The sequence below is a fragment of the Poecilia reticulata genome, linkage group LG17, assembly GCF_000633615.1.
Source record: "Poecilia reticulata strain Guanapo linkage group LG17, Guppy_female_1.0+MT, whole genome shotgun sequence".
NCBI lineage: Eukaryota > Metazoa > Chordata > Actinopteri > Cyprinodontiformes > Poeciliidae > Poecilia > Poecilia reticulata.
In genome coordinates this window covers 24,277,150-24,301,647 of record NC_024347.1, presented here as the reverse complement: position 1 = coordinate 24,301,647, position 24,498 = coordinate 24,277,150, and the positions used below count along the sequence as shown (strand labels likewise).

Here is a 24,498-nt window from a genome sequence, read left to right as displayed (position 1 = left end):
ACACCAAATTTATTGTTTATAAACATAAACTCTTTTGAAATACTGTTTATCTGTCTAGACACAAGAAATATAGTTAGTAAATTTTGCAAACATAAAAGTCAGATGTTTACTTTGTGGCGCTTTCCTACCAGAAAACGTGTTCGTTTCTTAGCAACTGATTGACAACAAATATTGCTATTGTTCAAAAAACATAAGACTTCCTCTGCTCTTTTGAAGTGCTACTTACGATAGCAAAGCAYAGAAAGCAAGGCAGTGCATTAGCATTAACCTTAGAAACCTTAACTTTAGCCAAGTGCTAATTAGCAGTTGCTAATTAGTGCTATCATTAGACTTAGCATTAGTCTTAGCATTAGCCTTAGTAGTGCATTAGAAGTAGCCTTTTCCCTAAAATAAGCYTTTAGGAATTTTTCTTATTTATTAGACGTGTTTAGCACACTGAATGGAGGAAGTGAATGTAAGACAAGATGTTAGTGATACCTCACCTGCCACTGTCTGTGTGCATTTGCAAATTGCAGTCTTACTTTTTTATGATTCTTTAGGAGGAATGGCTTCTTCCTCACTGAGTGGCCTTTCTGATCATGTTTGTATAGGACATGTGCCACTGTGAGTAAAGCCTAGGGGTGGACATTTATCATATTGTTTATCATTTATTGTGAAAAATTCATCATAAGAATTTTTAATTATTTTGTCTCACACACAACCCCGTCCCCCCTCACACACACACGCACACACACACACACACACAAAACTGATAGTATTATTGGACGTTATTTTTTTCTATTTTCACCACTGTATTTTCCACGAGAGCACCAATAAATATCAGTAAAATTTAAAATATGATTAAATGCAGTTGCTGTGTTCAGCTTGGTGATATAATCACACTTTTTTGTTTAGTTAATGGCGTCCTGAAGAAGTCTATTTCAAATAGAAATGGAGGGCTGGAGGACATTGTATGAGGCCATTAATGAGCGTGTGCTAGAAAGAAACAGTTTTATTCAGTTCAGAGTTTTTGTATATCCAATAGTTATTGAGTGAGAGAGAGAGGTAAAATTAAGAGACCAGTTAGCCTAAACACTTAAACAACTTCCTTTTAACGGGAAGATGCTCAAGCTTAGAGAGACTGGTCATATTCTATGACCAGTTAAAAACTAAGAAGACAGAAAATACAGAAACACTAGGGCTGGAAGACATTATATGAGGCCATTTAAGGAGTGTGTGCTAAAAAGAAACATCAAGAATCTTAAATAGATAAGTTCATATTCTTTGTGAACAGTTAGTGAGTGAGACACAGAGGTAAGATTAAGAGATCAATTAACCTAATGCATTTTTTCTTCCCGAAGGAAAAACCAGCGTACCCTGAGAAAACCTAGGCATTTAGTTTAAAGAAATGAAATGCAGGTGAGGGAGAGAACGCAGCAGACCCAGGCAGGAGATGAGTGATGGTTTTCTCTGAGAGAGCACTAGGAGTTGGAGACTCAAAGGGAGCACTAGGAGACTCAGAGGGAGCACTAGAAGACTCAGAAAGAGCACTACGAAACTCAGGGGAGCACTAAGAGGTGAGGATTCCGAGGAAGCACTAGGGGACTGAGGGAGAGCACTAGTTGTGGCATGGGTCGCAAAGTTCACAGCAGCAGTGACTGGAGCTCCAGCTAGAGATGTGACCGGTGCCAAGGCAGACGCAGAAGACGTGGCCAGAGCTGGAGCAGATGCAGAAGACGTGGACGCTGGAGACGCCGGAGCTGGGTCGGTGAAGTTGAAAAATGGAATGTCCGGCCTTAGAGGTAGAAGTTTTTCRGACAGGACCGCTTTCGCTGTCTGCAGCTCAAACTCCACCTCCTGGAGTAACTCCACCAATCCCAGTGGACGGAGACGTGGGATCCATTCATCCAACATGATAGCCATTCAAATGGTAGGAAAGACACGAGCACCCGGAGACAACCTATGCATTTAGTTTAGAGTGTGTCCATTTAAAGACACACTCTAGGAGACTACTTTGAAGAGTAGTAGTCTTCAAAGACTARTASTAGTCATTTAAAGAGTGTCTCCAACAGTTAGTGAGCAAGAGACAAAGATAAAAATTTAAAABACACCAATTAGCCTAATCATTTTTTTCCCCAAATGGTTGGAAAAACCGGAGSACCCAGAGAAAACCTATGCAYCCCATTTAATTAATGAGTTAATCTAAAGTTGATTAGATTAAAACAGAAAATTATGGTTATGGCCAAACAAAAGAAAGTCTATTCGGATGTTATTATTTAATGATTGGAACTGTCCGTCCATCTGTCCGTCCGTCCATCCATCCATTTTCTTTCGCTTCTCCATCCGCTTCGTATCGCTGGGGTAGCAGCCTAAGTAAGGAGGTCCAGATTTCCCTCTCCCCAGCCATTTGGTCCAGGAGTTCCCAGATCAGCGGAGAAACATAGTCCCTCCATYGTGTCCTGKGTCTTCCCCTTGGCCGTCTCCTGGTGGGACGTGCCTGAAGCACCTCGCTCACCAGGGAGGCGTCCAGGAGGCATCCTAACCAGATTTTCCGGCTCAAGACCTTGGATTTGAAGGCACTGATCCTCATCCCGGCCACTTCGCACTCGGCTGCGAATCGCTCCAGTGAGAGCTATAGATCACGACCTGATGAGGGCAGTAGGACCACATCTTCTGCAAAAAGCAGAGGATGCGATCTTAAGGCCAGCAAATCGAATCCCCTCAACACCTTGGCTGCGCCTAAAAATTCTGTCAATAAAAGTATTGAACAGAATTAGTGACAAAGCAGCCTTGGCGGAGTCCAACTCTCACTGGAAATGAGCCCGAGTTATTGTCGGAAATGAGGACCAGACTCTGATACCGGAGCTTCTGTAGCTCATGATCAGATCACCAAGGTCCCCCACCTTYAGCTGCCATCCTTTTGATACTGCAACCCACCCCTTTGTCCCTCCCACAGGTGGTGGACCCATGTGAAGAGGGAATCAGGTCTCGGGTTTAACCCCAATACCGTTATCTACTGCTCATTTTTCTCCGGTCGGTTTCCATGGGGCAAACCTTCCTGCCTTGAGATGTAAAAGGCTGCATTTCAGGCTTCCTTTTGCTTGGAGGTGTTGGCTTCAGCTTTGCTTGTGTTGTTGTGATGTTTTCGTCAATAAATTCTGGCTCTATCTTTTCTTTGCGTAGAACCAGAATTATTCGATTACCTATTGATTTTGTTTTGGGTAGCTAGTTTTTTTTTTTTTTCCTGGATTGGTGGTAGAGGTTTGAGTTGATCAAAGCAAAGTTGTGTTTCAACTTTGCTTTGATCAATATCACCTTCTACCTTAGCCCCTTTGCTCTTTATGGTTTTCTTCAAATTCTCATGTTCCTTCTTCTCACTCGTGCATTTCTGTCACCTTACGCAGTTGGTTGGTGACTTTAATGTGCTGTTGATCTCTCTCCCTGGTTTCGCTTAGTACGTTTAGCTGCAAATTTAAGATTTTATTTTCTTTCTTCAGGTCTCTCTAATCATATTCTGTGTTGGCTAAACTTTGTTTCACAGCCAGAGCCTCTTTCTTTTGCTGTAAAGCTAAGAGCTGGGAGGTCTCAGCCTGCTGCTCCATGAGTTTACTCACCTCCTGTTCTTTTTTCGTCAGACGCTCTTTTAATGTCCTGTTTCGCTTTTTTTCCACAATTAATGTACATGAAGATAAATCAACTCTTGCTTTAAACTCTTGTTTAGTTCTCTCTATGGCTTCCTCCATTGGGGTTATGTGGAGTTTCTTCTCAAGAGTTTTATTTTCCTTTTCTGCCTCTTTCAAATGCTTTTCCAGAGCTTTTACGCTGGGCTCAAGAAGTCTAGACTTGTCTTTTTTCTTTCCAAAGCTCATTATTCTTCATGCCAAATTCGTCGATCTTTCGGGACACTTCAACCTCAAGTATCTTCACTTTTGTTGCTTTTCAACCTTCGCTTGGTATGCTGTGATTTCAGACACGATTTGCCGTTTTCTGCCTCAACCTTCTCAACCTGTAGTTTTGAGTCCCTCTCCAGGTTTTTTAAAGAGGTTTGAAGCTCTTTAACTTCATTTTTGTAGTTTTTTACCTCAGATCATAAACGGAGTCCTGTGGGAACTCCGGTTCTTTACCTCGTGTTGTAACTTTGGGGTTTGCTGACTTTCCGGGTATTTGTTTTGCCTGAGAGACCAGTTTAGGTCTTTGGTAAGTGAATCAATTTTCTCATTTAGAAKGATTGTGGTGCGGTGCGGTTTGTGTCTCATTGGATTTTTACCCAGGAAACACATTGGCTAAACCGTGAGTCAAACAGCCACTGGGACTGACTACTATATATTCCATTGAGGGACAGTAACTTTGACATTACATACACCTTTCTGAACAGGCGAGGGCGCACTTTCTCCATTTACAATTAGACATTAAAGTGACTTGAAACCATTCCTCCCTCCCTGGCACCTCCAGACCCGGGCCCCCATGGGCACCCATCTGGGCCCTGGCCGAGGGGGCAGCCGCTGCCCCAACCCCTCCCATAGCTCTGCGCCTGCGTGGGACAATAAGAAAGATGGTGCAGATGATGGTAGACAATGTTTTGGCAGCAGTGAAAGGCTTAGCTGTTCCTAATGAGGTCAAAGCAAAATACTGTAAGTTCATCTTCTGGTGACGAGATCAAGAAAATATATTTTTTTGTCGTTTTTGCTTGCAACTTTCACACGTTGAGCCAATTCTTTGACATTTTGAGCTGCAATCCTGTCAGTTTTAGTCCTGCTGTTACTCAGGAAGACATTTATGGGCAGAAAACATTTCTCATCATAATAACTTAGTTTTTGTGTGTCATAAAGCAGGCATGATAAATCTACTGTATCTTGTCATTTAATCACTTAATATTAAATAAATATCTTTCTTCTTTTGTGTACTGTTATTTTTTTATAGGGATCGTGAAGAGACTAATCAGAATTTTTATTCARTTGGAAGTATTTTTCTCCTAATTAATGTCATCATATAATGATGATGGTGTATGTTTTAGTCTTTGTGTGTAAGGTTAACAAGTGATTCTTAAAAGTTGACACTTTTGTTGTGATTAGGGCTGTTGTAAACAAATATTTCAGTAATCGAGTAATCTATCGATTATTATGATTAATCGGGTAATTGGATAAAAAAAGATAAAATAAAACATTGGTAAATCTAACATAACAGCAGAAAAAATAAGGATACAAGCTTATGTCAAATTTTAATTAATCGAGCTTAATGGATTAAAATGCCACGCCCAAATCAAAAATCAATAAATTGATGCTATCGCACATGATCATCTGTTAAATCGGCGTCATAAAATGTTTATCGTATTAAAACATCGGTTTTAATAAGGTTATATAAAGTTCTTATCGTATTAAAACATCTGCTAAATCTGCATCATATAATTCTTATCATATAAAACATCTGTTTTAGTAAGGTTATATAAAATGCTTATCGTATAAAACATCTATTTTAATAAGGTTATATAAACTTCTTATTGTATAAAACATGTTATAATAAAGTTTTATATGGCCTTGTCTGATTAATAAGGTTATATAAATCCTTTTTGTATAAAACACTAACACCACTTGGCTGATTTGCAATTTAAGGGATATTCATCCAAATATTAGAAGTTGTGTATTTATTTGAGCCAGTATAATTTTTACACTGTTTGGATTAGAAAACACCCTCAGTAAATTCATACTTGCAAATTAATTAATAAAGTCTTTTGTTTTATAATGACGCCTTTCGATTAAATACATTTCATGTACTCTCCTCATGTCACTGTTTCTAATGGCGACTGAAATCTTATGTTCAAAATTAAGTTATCCAGAAACAAAATTAACATGTAAATTTGACAAAATGCGACAAAACTCCAGATTAAAATATTAGCAACTATGTTTGGTGCCATGTGACTAAGTGGGCAGCAAAAGAGGATGTTCTGCTTGAGTGGTGCGTCCATTTTCTAAAGGTGAACATTGCCGCAAAGACAAGCAACTGGCGCCAGCCGTCAACCCCGCCGGCCGCCCCTCCCTCAGAGTGATCTGTAATTATGTCAAGAGGGGAAAATAGTGTCCCTTTGAAAAGTGTTCTTAATCAAACCCAATTAATTCCGCTCTTTTCCCTTATTATTTTCACCGTGGACCACGTCCCGCTAGCCAGCCTGTTAACTAGAGCCTGGGCCCAGCAAAGGTCATGCTTGGTCAACCAAGATAACATCATAATGCATGTAATTAATTACTAGCTGCAGTATGTCATGAGCGTATTCTGGGTGCAGTTTGCATGATATTCTCTGGTTCATCATCTCAGATTATTCTACAGAGGCTCTCAAAKCTCAATTTTATGGGTGCATAAGATTGTAAAAGTAACTCTGTGGTTGAGAGATGATGTTTGCCAATTAAAACTCTGATGGACTTTCATTTTATTCAAGCAGAAATTAAGATAAGTTAAGAGACAACATCTCCTCTGACATGGAGGTATTGTCGAGGTGAAAACAGAAAAATGAAATAAGTAAATACACAATTAATCATGAACATGCTACACACTTTAAATTGGTTAAATCTAAGTGTCTTCTAGGGATCATTCTCACACTTTAAAAAAATAYTTCTACCTAGTTTGCCTATCTCTAGGTAAACTGCACCCCTTCCTAATTTAATTATTCAGGGATGAAAACGTTTTTTTTTGTTGCTTTTTTCAGTTTCAAGTTTAGTTTCAGCTGACTTCATTACTGTTTGTTGACAAAGTATTTCCAGAGCTGCTGTGTTRTATAGAAATGAACCAAGGAGGTGGAAGAAGAGTTGAAACTGAGTTTTGATTTTTGTGAATAATGACTTTAGAAAGTTGGGGAGAAAAAACACACAAACTCAATAGCAGGAAAGGATAAAAACTTCTATATTTAGGTGAATTGTACCGTTTACATGAGTACTAAAATTAATGTCAGTCTCTCTTTGAGCAGGAAAATGTTTTATTATGATGATCAGTGCACATGTTATCTGGTCAAATTGTAAAATTGTCTCTTACTCGTATTTTTTCCAAGTAAACATTTATAACTTTATCTATTTTCTGTCCCCTTTAAGCACCAAATTCCCAAACATATTTCAAAGCTKTGGATTCATTTGGTGTCTTAAGCAGTTAAAATGTGGGAATAAGGAACTGAGAATGAACAAATCTCTACAAAGTTTAAAGACTTTCCTCCYTCCTAACATAAAGAGGGACATTTGAGCCACACAGGCTACTGRAGGGCAATTAGGGCTTAGCCCTTGTGGCCTCTGCAGCCCGGCTGACTGGGCCCCCTGACACCCCCGGTTGGGCCTGATGGAGTGGAGCTTCATCTGCCTAACGGGCTGGCAAGGCTCCACAGGTCTGAACGGACACAACAGGCCCCCATCAGGCCGGCTCGCCCTGTCATAGCTTACATTGGTCTATTGTCAACCTGTGCTTCAAGTCATTTTAGAGCCTCGCTAATGGACGTGTGGAGAGAAGACAAAGTGCTTCACATACGCTCTCTAAATAGATTAATCGCTGTGCAAGTAGAAAGTGAAAGCCGCTCTAAGCCCAGGAAGATACTGAGCAATTGTGCATAATTAAAAAACTGATAATATGTGTGATGTTTATACTGTATATTTTATGTGGAAGTTAATCTCAACTCATTGGTTTTTAATTCATCTATATTCAGGATTAGTTGTGCTGATTCTATATTTTTACTTAAACTTATAATTAAACAAAAATCTTACCAAGTATTTTTGGTCTGGTTTCTACTGAAAATGTCTTATTGCACTTGAAATAAGTAAAAGTACTGTAACTTTTCAGCAATATTTAGGAAAAACGTTCGAGATTTAAGTGTAACAAGATGTTTTAACTTATAATATARGGAAAATGTCTTGTACTGGCAGATTATTTCACTTGTAACTAATACTTTTTCATGAATATTAAGGAAATATTGACTTAAAACAAGCTCTTATTTCTTGCTGAAAAGTAACTTGTAAGTTAGTTTTGTCTTATTTCCWGTGTACTAAGAAATTTGCATGGAATAGTAGACAAATATTTGGTAAGMTTTTATGTTSCTGCAGCRTTTATAGTTGGGAATAACATAGTGTAAGCAGCTTAGTTACATCTATGCTTATTTAAATGTTTAAATAAGCATTCCTAAAATTAAAGAGGTGAGTTTGAGTGAATCCATTTTACTTTGTTAGACCCCTCTTTGAGTTTAGTGAATGAAAATCCCATTGACATAATCCTACAATATTATCAATAACAATCTAAATTCATTTAAACCCCTCATTGTTCTGGTTTTTCATCTATTATAAAGTCTGTCTCATGAAAGCGACATGAAAAATTATCAAAATATTTTAAGTAGGCAAAATATTATCTATTTGATCAGACTTACAAAATGAATCATTCCTCTGAAAGATTTAGATTTAACGTTATCTTTGTTCAACCAAGACGTTTGGAAACGACAAAGACATCTCAAAAGATTTAYGTAAAAAGGCTGAAATATTTTTATTTACATGTTGAAATCTATTTATAATCTTTACAATAATTATTATAATTGCTAGCTAATGTTTTGCTTGTTTCCACATTTTATTTTTTACAGATGAGCTCACTCTAATTTTTTGTTTCTTCCACAAAACAACAGATTTAAGTCRGGACTCTGATTGAGACAGTAAAAGTACTAATCCTACTACTAGTAAAAAGAAAGAATTACTTTAAATATAAATCTACAATAAATCTACAACTGGTATGAATATTTGTCTTACTTGTTTGTTGATTATATTTTGTGGTGGATCTGAAAAAATTGTTTCATAAAGATATTCAGAAAAGCAAGCAAAAGAGTTTCTGTAATTATCTGATTCACCTTCATTTATAAGAAATGACTCCAACTTTTTAMAAATTTGGCTTCATGCTTTAACTTGTGGGTTTGCACCATTAATTATACACAGCAGCATATCCTTACAATGTCACCTCACTGTTTTTAAACATAGCAGGACTTCTAGGAAGGATTTATTACCAATGTGAGTAGCATATTTTACCATCAATAACCATAATCATCATAACAGTAAAACAAATTGTCAAGTTAGTTTGAAACGGACCATTTAATTTTGTTTTAAACAGAGTTTTTCAAGGGTAACTTAGGCCATTCTGTCTGTGGCTGAGAATCCAGGGTTAATCGCTTTAAAAGCAGTAATTAGGTGTTAAGAGGTATGCTTGTCTGTTTAAATTAGCCTCCAAATCAGATTACGCTCTGTGACTTCCGTTAACCTCGCTCATCAGAACTCTGTCCTCTTCACAGGCCGTTTTAATTATTTAAATATAAATGCCAGGATTCCCTTTAAACCCAATCCTAGGTTAAAACTGAGCAAACGTTTCTACTTTTTACARCCAGATGTACAACTCTGTGTAAAAGTATTTGCTCCCTCGCTGATTYCTTAAGTTTTGTTTCAGATCATCAAGCAAACATGAACATTGGACAGAGATGACCATAACGAGTCATTTATTAAGGGAGAAACTGTCCAAAACTACCAGCAGAACCACATGTTTCCATCCACACATCAGCAAATGTACTCTTTTTTGGAAAGGCTAAAAACTACCTGAAAAGAGCATAAAACCAAAGTAAAATTGAGGAAATTATGTCGGATTTTGTCGTTTCCATTAAGCAACTTTTTTTTTTTCTTTAAATGTCTGTGATACGTATCAGTCTAGAAACATTTACAAAGTCAGACTTTGGGACTCTGAGATCTWTTATCCACAAATTGAGAAAACATTAAACAGGGATGAATGGCCCACCAAAAACAACCCAGAAAACATCCAAAGCACTGCTGGCCTCATTTYCATCAGTTAAGGTCAGAGTTCAGGACTTAACAATATAAAAAAACGACTATCTTTAGCTTTCAAGGCACTAACCAAAGAGCCATGAAACATCTAGATGATCTTCTTGTTGGACCATATCAAAATTGTAATGTTCTTAAAGGGCCGGTTGTGCCAGAATGTATTGATAAAATCCATCAAACTGTTAAAATATCAATAAATAGATTTTTGTTTCAGCATTCAGTGCTTTGTAAAATTAAATAATATTTTATTTGACCATCCTTTCACACTGACCCATCCATCAAGTATTTCTTGATTGTTTTTGTGGTTTTTTGCAATCAAAATTATAGATTTTGTGGTGCTAATTTACAAATATTTTTTAAGGAAGCTTTACAATATTTGTGCTCATATAAGATGTTAAATGTGACTTTTTATWAATCGCCATATCAATCACGGACTACAACTTGGCATCAAGTAAGGCTGAGGCAGCAGTCACTTAAACCAAACGCTTTTGGCTAATTTTGAGAAAATTGCAGTAAAAGAAATTTGAAAAACGTGGCGATCTGTTGACTGTGTGAATTTTACAGATTTGTTGAAAAACTGGGAKGTTTTCAACAAAAAGCTGTTGTAATTTGGATTCTAGAGGGCCATATAAAAACCTACGGTGGGCCAGATTTGGCCTGGGCCTCGAGTTTGACACATGTGATCTAGATGATCCCCAAAATATGTGGGAAAATGTTGTGCAGAGTGGAACTTTTTACATCTGGTTGCATTCGCTCTTCTGGCTCCTCATCACTGCAAGAACTGAATGCAAGAACTAATTTCCCCACAACATGTTCCCTGCATTCAACACTCAAACTGACTCCATCTGTGCTGACGACAGCAATAAATAAATAACTTTTTATTATTGTCAAGATGCAGCTTGATGACCCAAAGCAGATCAGCAAGTGGACATCAGAATGGCTCAAAAAGAACTAGATGGAGGTTTTGGAGCGGTATTTAGAAAATCCAGACTTGAATCTAATTGAGATGTTGTGGCATGGCACTCATACTTGAACATGACAAGGGTGGCACAAATAGTGATTYGTCCTTAAAGGAAATATTTTAAGATTAAAAATAAAACTGCTACCTGGAAACAAATAGTGTATTTACTCTGGTTGTCTTTCATATTAAAATAAGTTTGATGATCTGAAACAAGCAAATAAACGCCAAAMCAAAAGAAATCTGCAAGCTACAAACATTTTTATGCAACATAATTTGTAAAAAAAAAACAAGATGTTTTTAATCCCGTAAAGCCTAGAGAAACAAAAAATATTACATCATTCAAAAACAGTGAGAACTTTACAGCTGTACAAAACCTCCAAAGCAGAATTTATTGGCCGCTAGTCCTCAAGAAGACATTTTCATATCAGGGTTTCTTGCAAAATCTTCACAGGCAGCTGTAGAAAGACCTATAAACTTATGTTTTGAACAAACACCAAAACAAAATCAGAACACCACGTAGTTAAGACATCAAACATATATAAATTTGTTCACATCTGTCAATAAAATCCATTAACAAACATAGCTACCTCTGACAAAATGGCTTTAACCAGCCTTTCTGTTCATATATCTGGATGCAAATACAGTCTAAAATAAAGACGTGCACATTTATACCAGGACAAAAAGTGTCTAATTTGGGAATCTATGCCTAAACATTGGGAGGAGCAAAACCAAAGTTTTACCAGTCTCCTAAGAATTAGTCATATTCGAAGAAGACATTGAGAAGTTCMTTTTTAAAGAGTTAGTTCTTTATATCTTTGGTTCCACACATCACCGTCAATGGTTTGTGAATCAAAAAGCAGTCTGTAAACATTCAAAGGAGAGAGATCCATTCACATTAGGCAGCAAAATCACATGTGCTGCCAAGTTTTATCCATTGACTGAATGTGCTCTTTAGCCTTCATCCTAAGCGCRGCGATGCTGGAGCTCCTGTCGTCCTCCATCGGGTACTTATCGTTGAAGCTTGGTGGACACTGATACGGAGGTGGGCCCATGGGCTGCATGCCTTGGACCATGCCAGGTGGGCTGTTGAGGAAGCTGTGGCTGGAATAGGTGGGCTGCAGGGCCTGAGGCGACCCCATGAACCCTGGGATGGTGTGCATGGGCGTGGCACTGGAAATAGGCGAGCTCAGCCAGGGGTCGAGTGGCATCGGGTTGGCCACCGGGCCGACGTTGGGAGGCATGGGGGGCCGATTGAAGGATAACATTGGGGAGTCGTGGAGCTTCATGGTGCTGGTGTCCATCTTTTCTTGCCGTCTCCACTTTGCTCTTCGGTTCTGGAACCACACCTGGACAGAGAGTCAGAGAGACTGAACATTGAGTTTTTCATTGCACTTGCTGACATAAGGATGCATTCACACCAGCCTGCTTAATTTGCTTTAGCTGAACTCTAGTTTATATGTCTGGAAAGTCTGGTTTTTGTTTGGGGAGGTGTGAACGCGCAAYCGAACTCTGATGCAGACCAGAAAAGTGAACTCTGGTCTGCCTGCCTAGGGTTCATTTTAGTTGAAGTGAACTCTGGTGTGGTTCGAATGCAATGTGAATGCCAAGCGGACCAGAGATCCCATCCAAAAGCRGAAAGTGGACTAAAGCGCAGGGCATTCTGGGTAAATACAACCAAATTAAACGCATGTATCTAGTGCTAGCAGGAGAAATGGCTTGTGGTTTTACACCAAAGACACAAAATGAATCCTACAATCAGTAAAATTTGATACCACTCCATTTTTGTTTACATTTCGTGAAAAGGAAGTTGCACTGAGTATCTTCTTCAGACGTTTGTGTTGTTTTTCTCAGTGGTTCTTGGTTGAGCTGGATTTTTAATTAGATYGGTTCATTTTGACTCAGTGCAGTGTGAAAGCGAACCGCATCAACTGAAAATGTAACAAATGCTGCAATKAAACCGAGTAAACCGGACTATCGGAAGTGAAAACACCTTTATAAACTGTCATCCTAAAGACACAACTTAACACCAGTGAGTAAAACAAAACAAAAGATAAAATCGAGCTCTTTAGTATCTGAATTCAATGGTCTTGATAGACCTCTGAGAAACAAAGTGGTTTGGTCACAGTCACAGGAGATATTAGCAAAGATTACCATCAACTCTCAGCAAATGAGCGTCAAGCCAATCATGTTCAGGCTTCCTTCAACGTATAAAGAATTATTCAGCTTCCTAGCATCATTTAGACTCTAACCAGGCATCCATTCAGTGATTTACTTCAGTCTTTACCTGAACGCGAACCTCAGGCAGGTTGACTTTCATTGCCAGTTCCTCCCGACTGTAGACGTCCGGGTAGTGGGACTTTTCGAAGGCTCGCTCCAGCTCATGAAGCTGGTAAGTAGTRAAGGTGGTTCGATTTCTTCTGTGCTTCTTTTTAGTGTGCTCTTCCTCTTTAGTTCCATCTGGAGAGTCTTCAGCAACGTCCACCTCCTTGTGCAGGTTGTCTATTTCTTCGTCACACTTATCGTTGGAGAAAAGGTCAGACTCTAACATGAAAAAGGGTTTAATCATTAATAGTTAGTGTTTGAGAAAGACTCAGTATATCCAATTTGATTTAATAATCATCCATTTTTAATTTTCCTGAAATCCATGATCACCACGTGGGCCTGGACCCAATTTGGTTTACCATAAATAAGTTCACATAAAACAATTGTATATCACATCTAGGATCAATATGGGTCGAGCTATTGTATTATAAAGTCTTCAACTCTGTGAAAATCCCATCTGGGGCCCATTTTCATCCCTCTGTGAACATTTTTGAGTCCCATATGGAAATAAGAGCCAGAGGTGTGGCAATCAACAAAGATATCAGGCAAAGTAATTTTTTTTATGTTTGATTTAAAGAATAATTCAAGCTAGGAYAGCATATGTATAGCATAGAAGTAGCTTAGTTCACAAATATTTGGTTTTATTGTCATAATTCGCTCTTATTTTCAACTAAGTTGCAGACATTTTTTAAGTGTAGAAAATACACTTAAAAAATAAATTAAATTGGACCCTTTAGGAGGTTTGTGGATRACCAGTATCATCTTGACAAGTCCTGTTTGTCTGAGTAAAGTGTTTAAAATGATTAAATTACTCATTTTTACCCAGAAATGCAAAATTCTCTTCCCAATATTAGATTTATCTGCTTGTAGATATTCAAGCAAACATGAGTTTGATTGAATTGGAGTCGTAGCAATGGATTTGTATCAYTCTGTGCTTCAATCTTTTGCATTTAACAACATTTATTTAAATTGGGCTTGATATGAATTAAACTGATTTGTGTTTAATTGGATTTTAATTAAACCTGTACATTGGTAGTGGCAACTAACAAATTAATAAACACGATTACACCTGTAAAACCTCGAAAAATAAAGTTTTGATTTTGTTCCTGGTTGCCACATAAGTTTTTCGATGAGTCAGCATACCGATGGACGAGTCCCTTTAAGGGTTTTTGAACTCGAGGTATTTGGTGAGTCCAGCTGACATCAAGTCTTTCACTTAATTCAGTAATCCCATAGTAACAGATGCTGCCTGTCAAACCTGCGAGCCTCTACTTCCTCTAATCTAACCAGGGAGCCTTCAGTTCACTTCTGCACAAGCAACAAGGCAAACAGTCAGATTCAGATGTTCAAAATCAATTTCACATACTTATTTCTGTATATTAAACAAGAACTTTTTTGTTTAAAATATGGATTCAGAGCACAAAACCAAAACCTACAGACCAGAAGTGACCTCATAGATTCCATGAAAAAAAGGGTTTAACACAAACAATACAATTCTAACTAAATAAAACTATAAAATTTATTGAATTAAGGCAAATTGACAAATTAAAATAACATTAGGATCTATGTAACACTAAAGTGAAGCTGATTATTAAACCAAAGCAACGGTTCTGCTAATTTATATGGATAAGACTTGCTTTTAAACTTACTGACATTATTATTATTAATATATTTATTCTATTTTCTGTGCTACTTAAACTTCTTATATGTGTTTCATTTATTTTAAATGCTTCCTGTCCCAACAGTTTGGTGGGTCTGGTTGCTGTGCAGTGTCAGCACACATTTTCTCAAGGAAGAGAATTGAAAATGTGTCTGCTGCTTAATACATAAATAGATACAGAAAGAAATAAACACGTAAATTAATGGTTAAAATCTAAATGGTTTTTGTTTTTGCACATTTCCAATCAAGATGAGTGAAACCAAAACATGTTTAAGCATTTCTAACTATTATTCAATATGCTTCCTACATCCACTTATCTTTATTAAGTTAAAACATATAATGGGAAACAGACAAACTATTTCTGAGATCTCTTCCTCTTCAACAAAGTTGGTGTTTTCCTCAAAAACCGGCAACATCGAATCTTATTTCTGTCTTGTGCCATCTAGTGGAGGACCGAAGTAATACAGGTGACCTGTGTCAGTTTTAAATAAATCTTTGGCTCTATTAATAGAGTTTTTATGCATTTAAAGACATTTTTTAGGGGTGGTTGCAAAAGATTAAATGTAAAAAGTGATTATTGTTTTGAAAACTTGATCTTTAATCAAGTTTACAGAAAAAGAGGAATGGGCATCATGTTTATGTTTTGATACTTCGGTCATCAATGTCTCTTATAAACTCTTAATATTTAATTACTAAATGCAATACTGTAACAATTAGAATATTTACACATTTTGTAAAAATAAGCATTGAAATCTTTAAATATTTTTTACTGTTCTCATATCAGGCTTAAAGAGTTAGAGATACACAACATTTACAACTAAACAATAAGATTAGATCGGTTTAAATTTGAGTTGTTTGGTTTCTCTGTAGACCTGAAAATGATTTGGACCTTAACAAATTAATTGTTACTTGGTGCTGAATTAAGAGGCAGAAAATAATTTAGCATTTGTGTAATTATAAAGAAATGTAAGGAGATATTTAAACTAAGTGCAATTCAGCAGTTTGAATTAAATTGTTATGATCTATGCTTCTTTTAATTGACTGTAAATTTTGGGTTGTTTGACATATGAATATGAGAGTCAGTTTATGTTGGGAAGAGATGTACAAACATTTAAATAAACATCTATAATTTTCATTTCTATACAGTTATATAAGTTCTTTTGGAAGTAGGGAGAGTAAAGTTGGTGTTTACTGTTTCAGAGGAAAGGGATCAGACATTTTCGGGTCAGCAGCAGCGTCTTGCTGGACGGACTCACCATGGTAGGCAGCATGCTGGGAGCCGTCACCCAGTTCTGGTAGATGCCCGTATGGGTCCGTCTTTTCAGGATCCTGTGCGTTTGCTCTCGAGTCTTTCGGACTGTCCCCGCCTCCCACCGAATGGAGCAAAGTCTCCTGGTCTTTAGTGAATCCCAGAATGACATCGATGCTGTGGACCCGACCTCCAGCGCTCGACCCGGCGCCTTTCCCCATGTCATAGTTGTCCACTATTCCGTGTCCACTATCGTCCACTATCCCAAGGGTATCCATTGATAAATGCATCCGAGCCTTTCGGATCTCCTTCASTATTCTTGGTTAAAAACAGCAAACGGCTTCTGGCTGTTGTCGAACGCTCTTGTTCTAGTTCATGTGCAGGAAAGCAGACAACGCCAAGARTAAGGTGCTCCAAAGATTACTTCAACGATGAAAGCAGCAGAACTAACTTTCATCTTGCTCTGCAAAACGGAAAAGACTATTTTCAGTGCTTCTTATAAACATTTACATATATGATTTTTAGAAGAAGTTTAACAGTCACAGTTTATTTACTTGGTGACAAGTCATAACACTGGTAATCAGCAAATATTGGTTTGACAACAAACTGTTGAATTGTTCTTAAATTTAAAGTCGGCGTCYATATTTTAATGTCCTTTCCAGTTTATTCCATACAGACATGCTTCTGAATGAGTGACAGAAGAATAGTTTTCACCAATAAATAACACAAATTAGCATGATTCTTTTGATCATTTCCATCTTTTTAGAGGTAAAGCAAACCATCTACACAGTGAAGAAGTTGTCAAAAAGCTGAAAGGAAGTATTAGATAATCTTACCTTTAGGTTTCACTTTACCTCCCACATAGTGTCCATGTTGTAGGCCATAAGTACACCAACAATATCTTCTGTATGCACTTGTTACTCCCAGTTAAGTCCTTCAAATCCCCTGCAAACAATTGCACGAAGGACCTAATGCTTGTGATCCATGCAGCAGCAATAGCAGCAGCAACAAGTAACGTCTTTCTTTCCTGACAAAACTCTCCTTAACCACACGAGACACCAAAAAGCTGTCGGGGGGGAATGGTAGTAAAACCAGAGGCTTTAAGAGGTTTATTAATTGGAATCCTTCCCCTTTAAGAATGACTGACAGTTGTTTTCTGGTCAAGTAATTGCTCCAAATGTGTCCTGCTTTCAGCCCTCAGAGGGAGGCCATTGCTAATGAAGCCGCAACAAAACTTTCTTTCAAAAACTCTATTGTTCGGAAGATAATGGCTTGTGTTCGGTGGGTTCTTTTTTTTTTTATAATCCCTTCATTCTCAATAATGTTAGGGGGAAACGGACCCAATCTTATGCTGTTTCATGTTGGGGACGTCTTCATTTTTAATAGATTTAATAGATTTTAATAGATGATATACAGCAAGTTATTATTCTAAATCCCTACTTGACTTGTCATAGCTTCTGAAATTACATGCTAGCAACAAGTTGTGTGCTTAATTCGTGTTTTGCATCAGATTTTTTGCATGYTCTTCTTCTTAAACTTCAAAAAGTATATATTTTAATCATTTATGTTTGTCAGGATTATGTAAAACGTCCATGTAGAGTTTAAAAGCCAGACTGTAGTTGTTCTTTCATTGTACAGCCTGTAAGTTTCTCCTTTGCCAGCTGGCAGAACCAAAGCTGCCGCTACAGTAGGTGTTGCAGAGATCAAGCCCATCCTTAATGAGCCTAAAGACTTCACTAGGAGATTTCCTCTGACCTCACTCCCCCTACATGTAGATATATTTAGGAGCTCTTTGCACGTCATAAACAAAACCCCGGCATGGAAAAGTGGCACAGAAAGACATTTTTTTCCAAACGACATCCCTTTTCCCTTACAAAAACGTTGTAACAATCATTTTTATTACTTTCTTTATGTACCTCTTTCTTATTCTAGACAAAACTTTTGATTAGCAAATATTTTTTTAAACAACTTTTTTTTCTTTGCGTCTGCTTACCTTGCAGGTGTCTGTGTCCAGCAGTGAATGGGTGAAGTCTGGACAGGTGGCCAGTCAGGGCAGCACAGAGACAACCAGAGGATGCATGCATGTCTGCAGACACTCCACAGGTTAATCAACCAATTAAACTAACCAATTAACTTATTATGCATATTTCTGGACTGTGAAAGAATGATGAAAATTTACATMATCTAAGAAAAAGTAAACGACCAATATTTTTTGTTAGTTTGTTTGTGTTTTGCTACGACCAAAAAACATAATAAGATTCTCCTCTCGTACTTCAAAACCATTGAGTACAACAAGCAATTATTGTTTCTGCATTTTGTGACAGGARCTGCCTAGGAAATGCATTAACATCTCAGCATCAGTGACATGTTTAAGCAGCTGAGCTGAGCTGAAATTTAAAAGCTAACAACTACTTAAAGGCCTGCCTCTGCTCTGCTGCAGCAGACTGGATGCAGGTTAAGTGGCTTTGCGCTGACCACGTTTTCCGGTTTGTTGGTGTTGCTTTCTGAGAACGTAGAGGTTGAGAAGCCTGTTACTTTTGCCTTCGAGCAAAAAGAAAGAACTTCAAGATGCGAACACAGCAGGGGATTTGAAACCAAGCACATTTAAACCACATGGTAAAGAAAGTCAGTTATTTTTGAGCGTCTCTAAATGTGTCTTGTGGTAAACCCCTCCACCCCCAAAAAAAAAAACGCTTAAATTGAGCTTTTAAATAATTGTTTAATTAAATGTGTTTTTTTTTCTGAAAGAACAAACTTAATAAAAATAAATCTCTTCATAATTTCAGCACCAGAAATCTGAGATAATTGTGCCTTGAATGCATTTTTATAAAACACCAGTTTTGATTTCCTAGACAAAGTCATTCAGTTGGTTTTTAGTTGTTACAGAACCAGCAGGACCAAACCAACTTTGGGCCCTGAGGTTCTGATAAAATATTTGTTTTTCATCTGTCAGTTTAACTAACTTTCTGTGATATTTGAGTGGCACTTTGAGCTCCCATTCTTGCCTTTAAAACTATAATCCAATCTTAAATCAAATCAAATAAATGTTCTTATCATGCGTTACTCTTTAGCTTATTCCATCAACGACTAATATTTCCAATTAGCCCYGCGAGATGCTTCTAATAGCACCCAAGTCATAGACAAGAGAAACTGATAATCATTTTATCACATTAATATATTAAAGCTGTCCCTCTTTGCTTGTTTCCCCATTATCCTAATTGAGTACAAATTGGTTAAGAGGGTGCAGCACAGCTATCAAGCGCCTTAGTTTTATCAGATGACAATGTAAGTCCCTCAGATCCTATTAGGAAGAAAGCAGCTAATGTTTAAAGGCGCTGTGTCAGCTTACCGGGGGAAAGGGGGATGGTGAGCTGCAGAGGGAGGACAGGACACGACGGAAAGGGAGGGTTTGATCAGGTGGCGGTCCAGGAAAAACCCAAAGAGTCTGCCACCAGCGGGACCAGTTAAAGTCCGCGGGAGGGCAGACTCCTCTAACTATAAGTTAGTTAAATTCTGTGTGGGACGGCGGCGTCCTCTGGTAAAGGACGGCGGAGTCCTCTATGAAATAGTTAAATTCCGCAAAGGACGGCGGAGTCCTCTATAGTTAGTTAAATTCCGCAAAGGACAACGGGAGTTTGTTTTTTTTTTATTTATTTTTTAAATTTCTCTCTTTCTCACTGTTTATTTCTGTTTTTATTTTAATTATGTAAAGCACTTTGAAATGCCTTGCTGCTGAAATGTGCTATACAAATAAAATTTGATTGATTGATTGATTGATTGACGAGTAATAATGACGGCTCAGCTTCATTCTTTACGAAACAGACAGAATTTAAAACTAAGAATCCAGCAGTAAGATACAACAACTCCTGTAGTCCTTTCATAATCTGCATTTTCCTGTTGCTGCATCTAAATTTTGTCTGGTTTCTAACACKAACTGGTGTTTTATACTCCGATTTAATGAGACGTTTCAAAATAAAATACAGCGTAACTGTGATGTGTGAGGAAAATGGATGAATATTCCTCGGCTTGTGAAGYAACTTAAACTCGATCRGATTGGMTGTAGGACCATCGAGTTTTCAGTCTCGCCACAGATTCTTAGCTGGGGCTTTGACTGGGCCGTTCTAATACATGAATATTACTTGAACCAATCATGKAGAAGCAGTATTCAGCATTCAGCTTCTATGCACCACAAATCTGGAACAAACTTCCTGAAAACGACCAAAAAGCTGAAACACAGAGTTCCTTTAAATCCAGACTTAAAACACACCTTTTCTTTGAAAYATTACAAATGAAACGTTGATAAATATTCTGATGCTATGTTCTAGTTGTTGACTGTGTTTACTGTGTTTTTAAGACACTTTGAACTGATTGACTGATTGACTGATCTGAGCCATTCTTCTTCAGCCACTACCAGGTTTTCTTGGAGTTTTCTCCTGTTTTGGCTCTTCCCGTCGTTCCATGGACTCTTCCAGCTTCCCTGTTGTGCTGAGAGCAGATGCATAGTGTGTGTKACTCTTTCTGTTGCTGCAGGGCAGGACTGATTGGCGCTGCTTCACCTGCTGCAGCTCATCTCCTCCTCTCATCATGAGGTTATATTTAGGGAAAGGCAGGACTCATTCTCATTTGTCTTCTTTTGCTCCTCGTTACGAATCTGTAAGTTSCTGCTTACCTCTTTGTTCGAATCTGAACATCTGCTTTCAGAAACAACTCAATAACTCGCCTTGAKGATGTCAAAAGATAAAATACAAGAAGCAAGAGGCTGAACTGAGAGGACACATTTARAACATATGAAARATAATATTGTAAAGGTACAAAAAAATGGCATTCTGAGATTAAAAGAATGATTTAAGTAAAAAACATGAATACCTGCGTAGATTAAAAAGTTTATTGAGTTTGTTGATTATTGAGCAGTGTTGGTTAGCTGCAGCTGAGATAGCACATCAGTGTAGAAAGTTAACTGAAATTATGACATCTTATCTGACCTTCTGCATGTCCGCTAAAAGGCACATTGCCAAACTTTAAACTCGACTTTTCCCAGCGAAGTGAAGCCCGGAGGCAAATAGCTGGACTTTATTTTGGGCTGTCAGATTACAAACGCACACCCAGTATATTCAGATTTTTCAAAATAAATTGAAAACTAACATGTCTTGGTAAATTTCTGCCTCACTTTCTGTTGTTGAGTCATAAAGAATCCGAATAATATAGATTGACGTTTGTGGAAATGTTCAAAGATTGTGAATATAGAAACAAACAGGAGGACCAGAGTGGATATGAAACATCCAGGATTCATTTGAAAACGAGGCATCCACAATAAGCAAAGTATTAACTAACATTCAGAGCTTTATTACCATTTTAAAAYAGTATAAGGATGATTTTTTTATAATATACAGCTCTGGAAAAAACTAAGAGCCCACTGCTCTGAATCCCATTGAAAACCTCCTGGTTGTTCCAACAAATATTGATTCCTGAGTTAAAACATTAGTATAGTCGTTTCTAATTCAATATAAACTTATTTTCTTTGCATCATTTGAGGTATGCAACTTTTTTGTTATTTTGACCATTTCTCATTTTCTGCAAATAAATACTACATTTTTACTTGGAATGTCATGGATATGTTAGTAGTTCATAGAACAAAAKAACAATGTTCATTTTACTCAAACATAAAGAGTCAAATCAGAGAAACTGATCATTTTAAGTGGTGTCTTAATTATTTCCAGAGTTGTATATGCATAACATTTGTAATTTTGAGTAGAGGATATAAATCCTTTATTCTTTACACACCYTCCAGAAAAGCAGAAAATGTTTGTATTTTTACATGTTTATTTACACAAACTTGGCGAGCATAAAACTTCTCTAAATCTGCACAAGAAGCATTTACCGGTAAATGTTTCAGTGAAAGAAATGGAGACATAAAGCCTCACATCGAAAACGAGAAGCTTTTCTGTGAGGAAACTGTCCAGAGCTGAGGCTGTTCTGTAAAACAAGTAAATAAAAAAAAACAGATAGTGACACCRGAGCTAAATTTAAATACTAAAGCTCGTCTGGGCCGCACTGCAGGCGTTCACATGAGGACGCATTTCTCCTCCGCAGTCTGCCGGAGCTCRCTCGCTCTGCTCTGGGCCTTGGTTTTCAGTTCGTCCAGGTCCATGTTTTGCAGCTTGTGGAGGAATGAATCGTTGGTCTCCTCCTCCTCCTCATCTTCATCCACCATTTTGGCCAGTTCCTCCGGCAGGTCAACGTCGTCTCCGGCCATCTGAATCATGGCGCCGTCGAGAGCGCTCTGATCAAAAAGGCAGCAAAAAATGGCAGCTGAATGTTTAAGTCGTGATTTRAAATGTTTTGCACATCAAAGCAGATTTTACATACACTTATAAATACAGTTATAATCTGAAGGCGACATATTTTTCATAAAAAAAACGAGATGTTTTCTTCACACACTGACATTAAGTTCTAAAAACTATTTCTGTTAGCTTAATGATGAGAATCAATTATTTTGAAAACTGCTTTTTACTTTCTTTARGTTTTTACAGAACCCCCTCAGTGTTACCCATTTAACTTTGTATCAAATATTTGCTGWAATTTTTACTTCTCTCGTTGTGACATGCAACCTCAGCTTGAGGGATTCCTGCATATTGATGTAGTCGGCTGGGTTTGCTCAGATAGAAAACCTTTTTCTCTTCTTTTTACTGATTTGAATAATAAAATGAACTTGACTTTGCTTGACATGCAAAAAGTTTCAAATCTATAACGTTTTGCTACAAGGCAACATTGCTAACAAATGCACCGCCCTGCAGCCTGCAATAAATGCTAGACTTAATGAAAATGAAGGAAACATTTGCAGAATTAAATTGGAAATGCAAAAACCTATAACATAAGAGGATCAACTCACCTCTATGGAGGCTAAATAGTCAAACCTTTCCACAATATATTCTGTTTATTTTGTTTATTTATTAGATTTTCCTCCCTTTATCATCTCAAGTTGTGATGTTTGGCTTTGTTTCTTTTTCAAGAAATGTTTAATCCAAATGTGTGTATTTTATTTTTCYTTAATGGAGRGAAGGTGTGTTTCATTCATTTTTATAAACTGAATCTGACATTTAAAATGAGCAATTTTTACTTTTAAAGCTTTTCCTGCCCATCAGAGTCAGTGTKGCCCTCAGACAGCTCCCAGACTTAACAAGATGTCTTAGTTTGGCACAAATAAAGAGATRGAGGAAGTCCTRATTTTCTTTAGTATTTTTTATTTGAAACAATGCATTCAGATGTTAATAATCAAACAGATAGAGAATGATTAGAGCTCCTTACATCCGGTAGTCGGTATTTATCTCTGAGTGCGACTCTCAGGTTTGCCCTCTCAGCCTTTTTTGTTGCAAAGTCTTTGTCTCGTTGAATCCTGCAGAGCAGAAACACGACAGATAAGACAGAAAGCAGCTAAAGAACAAACTCTGACTCATAAAAATAACATCAACATACACACTTAAGTCTTTTTATTTGTATTTCTTCACAGTGTTTCCTGTTACACTGCTCACTGTGACTGTTATAAATCCATAGCTGACCTTCTCAGGAGCTGACATCCAAACATAGAAATGTTTTGCAGGTATTGCAGCAGAGGGGTGAATTAAAAGGTTAACGGGTTGACAAAGCAGGTGGCGAGGAGCAAAGCCTTTCTTTGTAAAGCGGTATCTCAGCACCAGCAGCATTACCACATGATAATAATGTTTGTGTTGAGGAAAGAGCAGCTCACACACTTYCTATCCGAGTTCATGTTCTGGTTCTGGGTACAAGAGGTTCACGTTTTTCCCCGATTCCTCCCTGAAAAAGTCTGCAGCTCAGTGAGATTGGATGAAGTGGATATATTCAGGTTTTTATGGGAATTCAGGTGGAAAGTAACATTTTGCTAAATCCGGTGCATCGTACGTTCATTAATTTGCTGTTTGATTAGAGTTTGTGCCYCTTTAAGACATAAATATGCTTTGATCGTATCCGTTTTACTGCATGTTTGTGCTTGTTCCTCCAGCTGAGCCTTCAGGCTTTCRCAGACACTAACAGGTTTCTTTTTCAGTCCCGACGTTTCTCCTATCAACTCTGACCAGCTTTTGTTTAGGTCAGGTGAGCTCATCAGGACGGCCAGCTCTGTCCTGGACATCAGGAMGACCAGCTCTGTCCTGGGATGCCCCCTGGACCCAGAGCAGGCGGTGGGAGGCAGCARGACTCTGGGTAAAATAGCATCACTGTTGGACAACRTCTCCCATCCCATGCWTGAAGCTGCTGCAGAACTGGAGAGYTCCTTCAGTGACAGACTGCTGCATCCTGGGTGCTTAAAGAAGCATCATCACAGATCCTTTCTTCCAGCTGTTAAGACTGCATAACTTTATAATTGGGTGTTTGCATCACTGCTGGCTTTTGCACAGTTTTTACTTCTCATCTGTTGTAAGTCAGGGTGTCAAACTCATTTTTGTTTTGGACCAAATCAAGATCATAAATGTTTTTAAAGGGCCGG

The 24,498-nt window shown here is 37.8% G+C and overlaps 2 protein-coding genes and 1 long non-coding RNA gene across 3 annotated transcripts in view; 1 reads left to right on the top strand and 2 right to left on the bottom strand.

Annotated features, from left to right (window-relative positions):
• The window catches only part of LOC103479786 (uncharacterized), a 23,425-nt gene extending 4,762 nt beyond the window's left edge, over positions 1–18,663 (top strand). The window contains exon 3 of the long non-coding RNA XR_535984.2: positions 17,999–18,663. This is a non-coding gene — a long non-coding RNA (uncharacterized LOC103479786). The remainder of the gene's footprint in view (positions 1–17,998) is intronic.
• rx2 (retinal homeobox gene 2) lies at positions 11,047–17,119 on the bottom strand. Its single transcript, XM_008434441.2, has 4 exons — positions 16,835–17,119; positions 16,006–16,461; positions 13,052–13,308; positions 11,047–12,113 (listed from the first exon to the last, which is right to left on the bottom strand). Exons 2-4 carry the CDS (start codon positions 16,286–16,288, stop codon positions 11,676–11,678), a joined length of 978 nt encoding a protein of 325 aa, XP_008432663.1. The 5' UTR covers positions 16,289–16,461; positions 16,835–17,119; the 3' UTR covers positions 11,047–11,675.
• Positions 18,664–21,517: 2,854 nt separating the features above from the next.
• cplx4c (complexin 4c) overlaps positions 21,518–24,498 on the bottom strand; it is a 7,969-nt gene continuing 4,988 nt past the window's right edge. The window contains exons 2-3 of the mRNA XM_008434439.1: positions 23,304–23,391; positions 21,518–22,278 (exon numbers count right to left, since the gene is read on the bottom strand). Of these exons, the coding sequence (XP_008432661.1) occupies positions 22,060–22,278; positions 23,304–23,391 (307 nt within the window). The 3' untranslated portion in view covers positions 21,518–22,059. The remainder of the gene's footprint in view (positions 22,279–23,303; positions 23,392–24,498) is intronic.